Source organism: Setaria viridis, chromosome 1, assembly GCF_005286985.2.
Source record: "Setaria viridis chromosome 1, Setaria_viridis_v4.0, whole genome shotgun sequence".
Taxonomy (NCBI): domain Eukaryota; kingdom Viridiplantae; phylum Streptophyta; class Magnoliopsida; order Poales; family Poaceae; genus Setaria; species Setaria viridis.
In genome coordinates, this window is record NC_048263.2 from 40,296,703 (window position 1) to 40,302,788 (window position 6,086).

The 6,086-nt window shown below is 49.0% G+C and overlaps 1 protein-coding gene across 1 annotated transcript; it reads left to right on the forward strand.

Moving 5' to 3' along the window:
• Window positions 1–1,944: 1,944 nt before the first annotated feature.
• On the forward strand, window positions 1,945–6,086 carry LOC117841483 (SAP-like protein BP-73). Its single transcript, XM_034721873.2, has 2 exons — window positions 1,945–2,105; window positions 4,687–6,086. Exons 1-2 carry the CDS (start codon window positions 2,069–2,071, stop codon window positions 5,793–5,795), a joined length of 1,146 nt encoding a protein of 381 aa, XP_034577764.1. The 5' UTR covers window positions 1,945–2,068; the 3' UTR covers window positions 5,796–6,086.

The window sequence follows — 6,086 nt, forward strand, 5'->3', positions numbered from 1 at the left end:
GCCACCGGCCAAGGCCAATGTCAAGGCTGCCAATCTTTGCAGCTGCAAGCGTGTAATTGCCTGGACGTTTGACAATATCTGGCTGTTGTCACTGTGAGAGTATTGTAGGTCATTGGTTTGTGATTCTGTCCTTGGTGCTGTAACTGAAAGCTAGACGCTAAAAACACCTCTATCGCCCCGCATATATATGGAGGTCCGGTTCTTCCCCAATCGCCCCGCCCATTCTCCTATCGTGCTCCCTTGCGACGAGGGCCTCTTTGAGCACATCTTCTGCTACCTCTCCTCCCCGTCCAAATCCTCCCGGTTTGTCACCCTCGAGGACCTCAAGAGCGGCGCGCTCTCCTGCTGCTGCGTCAATCTGTTATGACCAAAATTTCATCGTACAACATTCAAGATTGACGATTCGTTCACAATCGAGTCCTCTTCCCGTCGCCGCCCAGGTACTCGGCACCATTGAGTCTCGTCATCCTCTCTCCACCGGCCTCAGATCCGCCTCCTTGTGCGCCCCTTTCCTCTGCCTCCCTGTGTGCCGTGTGCCCTCCCCTCTGCCTCGCTGTGCTGCCCTCCACTCTTCCTTGATCCAGTCGCCGGTGTCAGCGCGCTCATGGCCCAGCGCACAGACGCACGTTGGCGCCGAATCGTAGAGCCACCCCTGCACCAGCGCCGTCCCGGTGGCCTCGCGCCGGAGGCAAAGCTCCTCCGCCTTCGCCAAGGAAAACCGCCTCGTAGAAACAAGGCGACAACCAATCAAGAAATCAGCAACGGGAACCAAGAACATATTCGAGAAGCTAATGAATTGGTACCGCAAGAAAGATGGAGGCAATCCTACCTGGCGAGGTGCGGCCAGGCGGACTCGCTCCCGCTCCTCCATGGCATCTTCGCCAACAAGGCCGTGTGGTGAACGCGCCAGGGGATGCAAGCCGCCTGTGCCATTGCGCGTATGTGTGCGACCATTTCGTCTTCCTTTTTTCTTCTTTTGCTCTCGCTCCCTCCATTTCAATCTGAGAGGAGCTGAGACGCGATGAGAACCATCAAGCAAGATTGAGCGCGGTCGGCCGGAGGCGGTGAAGTGAAATGACAGAGGGGTCCACATGCTGACGTGGTTAGTTTTGAAGTATTGGAAAGTTTGTTATTGGGGATCTGCTGCGGAATGACATGATTTTGGGAGAATAAATTTTTAGTAAAGTCCCCAGTAGATAGTTTTGGGAGAGATTTTTTGGATAAACTTTGTACTTGCTTAGTATTAAGCAGTGTACGAAAACCCTTTTAAGAGGTTGATTGATTTGATGTTCGACGGAGCCTGGCTAGTACCAGCAGTGCAGGCTCCTGTTGGCCAGGCTCTTAAGATGCAGAGGTCTTTTGATTGGTTCCCGTGTGGATGCTGCCAGACCAACAGGAGACATTGATAGGTTGCCTGCAAAACTAGCGTGTCCAGTAGCTTTTGCTCCTCTACGCGTCGCTCACGTGCACACCAGCGCACCGCGCGAGCATGGATGAGCAGAGACCAAGAAAAATTCTGCATCTCGCGAGCTAGGCCGGAGGATAGCTTTCGCATGGCGAGAGCCTGACCACACCCTAGTCCAGACAACCAATCATAGGCACCTTGCATTCTACGGGTCCAATCACGCCCTAAGTTTCGAGTGCCCAGGAAAAAGAAAGGAATTGGGCTTGTTAAAGTTTTGTTCTTTACGATGAATAGGCCCGCCATGAAGTTGAAGAGTTTGTTGGGCCAAAGGCGAGGCAGATGCTGCTACTTATAGAAATAAAGGCCCAAACATTCAAGAGCTTGGGCTTCTCTTCGCGGCCCATCAGCTCGCGCCGGATGCTGCTGCTGGCTGGTGGTATCTCATCCGTCATTCCGTCGCACGGACGACGAGGTCCGCGAACGAGTGACACGAGCCGGCCCACGTTCCCCCCCTCCCAAAACTCTACGCCGCTCTCCCTCCCTCCCTCTTCCGCTTATCACCTGCCACCACCACCAAATCGCTCTGCCCCAAGCCAGGTCGCCGCTTCACCTCCGCCGCCGTCGCCGGCCTGGACGCTCCGGGCGGGCCGTCCCCACGAAGGAATGTCCGCCGCGGCCCCCGCCCTCCTCCACCACCGCGGTACGCCACCCGCCCCCCTCTCGTCTCGCTTGCCCACGGTTCCATTTCCACGCGTGCGCGTGCCGCCGAGGCGACGGTTCAATTCTGACGGCTAGGGTTTCGTTCAATTCAACCGCCCTCCCGCGGCGCAATCCCCCATAGCCTGGTTGTTGGATGCGTTTGTCCTGCTGCCCTGTGCGGCCGTAGTAAATGCCCCCACCGCGGCGCGCGCGGCCCTGTCGCGACGAAGGGGCGCAATGCGAGCCATACGGGGGCAGCCTAATAGTCGAGACTGTTTGCTATGTGGTGTGGGTTCCTACATGCTGGCCTCTCCAGATCGCACCGTGTGAGAACGGTGAATCGCCTAATCCTTATCCCAGTTACTAGCACAAGGGGAATCGAGGGTTGTGTGGAGAATGGAACTGTTGGGGCGAGTGGATTCTGCCAGATTTCTCTGGAGATTTAAATTCTCGTGTATCAAATGGGGCTGAATTAGTTTTGTTCTCGTGTACAGTCAGAAATTCGGATTTTTGACACCGCAACCACGTGGAGTTTTGTTCTCGTGTACAGTCAGAAATTCGGATTTTTGACACCGCAAACACGTGGCTTCGCACATTTGACACTATGAAGATGGGCTTCGCAAATTTGACACTCATATCGTTGACACGTTGATTTACTCGACATTTTGCCTCTTTAATGATTTTATCTTCCTTTCTTTCCATTTTTCTAGCTTGTGAAATGGCAGAACTACCCTTGTTTTTTTTTAACATACCTTGGCTTTATGTGTACGTGCATTGTACATACCTCTGGTTGGATCGTATCAATTGAACTGCTGCGATACGTGCGCCGCTCGCACAGAACCCCCATTGTAGCCTGTCGTGCCGCCGATCATCGTCGCTCGTCAGGACGCCGCCCTTTGCTGATCATCGCCTACTGTAGCGGGGAAGGCACGGTGGGTGGGCAGCGACCAGCTGGGGGAGGCACGGCTCGTTAGCGAGGGAGGCTCGGCAGCCATCATCATGGGAGCTGCGGTCGGCGGTCGGCAAGGTAGCAGCAGCAACGGGAGGCAACAGGTGAGAGAGGCTCGACGAGCTGGCGGTGGCAGGAGAGAGGCACAGCGAGCGAGCGGCGGCATCGCCTGTCAAAGCGATGGCAATCGGGCGAACAGATAAGGTTAATTAAGTGCTTGGGCATTTCAGTCCTTTCGACTGCCAGAAAATGGAAATAAAGGATATAAAATTATTAAAAAAGCACAATGTCAAGTAAATCAATGTGTCAATGATGTGAGTGTCAAATTTGCGAAACCCATCTTCATAGTGTCAAATATGCGAAGCCACATGTTTAGGATGTCAAAAATCCCACAGACTAGAGAAATGCAGCCTGCTCCAGTGCAGTGTAACACTGCTAGCCTCATCAACTAAGAAACTGGGGAGAGATTTTGTTCCCCAACTGTAATAGATTTTCATGCGGCTTCTTATTCAAATTAGCAGTTCGTCGTCAGATACATGTGCCAATCTCACAGTGGTGAATTCAAAGTCTATTTCAGCTCGCTGTTTTTGTTTAAGTGCAAAGGGCAATTAGATATTAAATTGACCAGGGATTTTATAGATGCCATGAACTGGATTGGTATACGCAGACCGATGGTGTGTGCTTCACTTTTCATCCACAGTTTTACAAAGAATGCCTATCTACTTTATCAGTGCATCTTTCTTATTTAGATGCCCTGCAGTTTCTTAGCTGCCTGGATGCACATGTTGACTAAATTATCATTTTTTTTCAATAGTCCTTTTAGGTGACTGCTAGATTCATACCCTCATGTTCAAAATGGATTTGCATTTATTTCCCATGTCTAACTTATATTAGACTTACTGTTTGTTGCTATTTCTTGGTATTATTGATTGTCGTCCAGTGCAGGCATTTCATCTTTTTCGTACATGGTGTAAACACTCCCCACTTTTGCGTTGTTCAGCTTTAATTAGGACAGTTTGTTAGCTGATTCATAAAAATGCACTGACGACTGACCTACTCTTACTGTATGCTGTTCACCTCCACTTGTGATGTAGCACAGTACGTACCTTGCAGATGTACAGAGAGGTCACATTAATAGCTCATACTCTTTAAGCATCTTATCATGTTTTCGTATCGAGCTATGCACAAAGACCCAACTTTCATTCTAGACTGAAGGTGAATGTGGGCCAGTTTAGCACTTTGTTTTCGTATGGACACTCCTAATAGTTCATTTCATTCTCCCTCGGATGGCCTCTATTTTTCCTTAAAAGCTTCGATAAGTTTTTATGTTTCATTTGAGTGGTCTTTGTGCATACCGACATGGATATGATGTTTTTACCGGGACTGTCAGACCATTGAACTCCGGGGGTCATTGAAACTCCCGTCCTGACCTAGGTTCGAAGTACGTCATTTTCTTAGAACAAAGTCCAGGTTTTTTTTCAGTCATGCAGTCTCAGTTCATTTTGTTATCTATATCCTATCTCATGTACTGCAGAAACTAATGCAGACAGTTCCATTTCAAAGCGGCCTGTTCCTCCTTTTTTACAAGTTTTTTCGAAAGAAATAACTAATGTGCAGTGTTTTTGTTGGCCAGGGGTCTCAGGCAGAGGAACCTTACCTGTACATCATGGAGATTGCAGAGTTCCTCCAGGAGCTTGTTTCATGGGCACATCACCTATGTTGGGGCCAATGAGGGTGTCTTTGGTATGTAGTGCGAGCCCCAACAACCATAGGCCAAGGAATTCGGATATATCACGACAACAAAAAGGGGGGTCTTCCAGGGGGAAAGGTAAGCCATACCAGGATAAAGATGATTCTGAGAGCATTGATGAATTTGATAGTGATATCATGTTCTCCAAAAATGGACCGCCAATCTCTTTGGCAAGCAATTCTCGTCCTCAAGCCACATCAGCTCCAGGGGAAAGAGAGAAGGAGATTGTGGAGCTCTTCAAAAGGGTTCAAGCACAACTACGCGCTAGGGGAAAAAGCAGAGAAGACAAGAAGCCTGAACCTGCAAAAGTGCAGGGTGAGAGGGGCAGCGTTGATTCCCTTCTTAAGTTGCTTAGGAAACACTCTGTGGACCAAAGAAGGAAGAGCAGTGACGACAAAGAACAGAATTTTGATCTGACTAGGAGAAGCAGTGATTCTGGAAATAGACAAAGCTCAACCATCTTTGGCACAAAAAGTGACACCCAGGAAGAGCAGAAGAAGCCTCCTTCAGCACCCTTCAAAAGGCCAGCTTCAAATTTCAGGCGAAGATCTCCTGTTCCTGGAGTTAAATTCCATCCTGTTACCAATGCAGATGCCGATCGCAAGTCTATCGCTAGTAATGTCACTGATGCTGTACAACAATCTAAGACAGTTCTTGATGAGAGGACAGCTACAGATGAGCCTGACTCAGTTTCTCCGTATGAACCTGATTCTGTAATATCCTCAGAAAATATTTCTTTGGATGACTTTGATGCTATTTCAGATGATGAATCTGATACTGAGGACTTAAATGAGGAGTATCCCGAACCTTCTTTGGAAATTGCTGATGTTACAGATACTGATGAATCGCATGATAATAGTGCTGAGGAAAGTTCTGATCTAAGCTCTTTGAAGGTTGCAGAACTGAGGGAACTTGCAAAGTCGCGAGGAATCAAAGGCTACTCAAAGATGAAGAAAAATGAGCTGGTTGAAATCTTGAGCGGCATGGCCTGACAAGTTGGTGGCGCCTTCTGTTTGCGCCTGTTTTGCTTTCAGCCTGTCCTGGGCATATGCACTGTCTACTATCTTTCAGTCCCTTAGAAAATTGTAAATGATCGAGCAGGGCTAACTTTGTTCTGGTCTGTGCTAAGCTTATGCTGGCTCCTTTTGTACACCTAGCTTGTTAGTCAATTAGCTGAATCCTGTGCTGAGTGGAGTGAGGTAGCTGAGACATTTGTTTCTGTACTAATGCACTGTTACGTTCTTGGTGTTTTTTCGCCTTCTTATCCCAGAAGAGTTGAACTA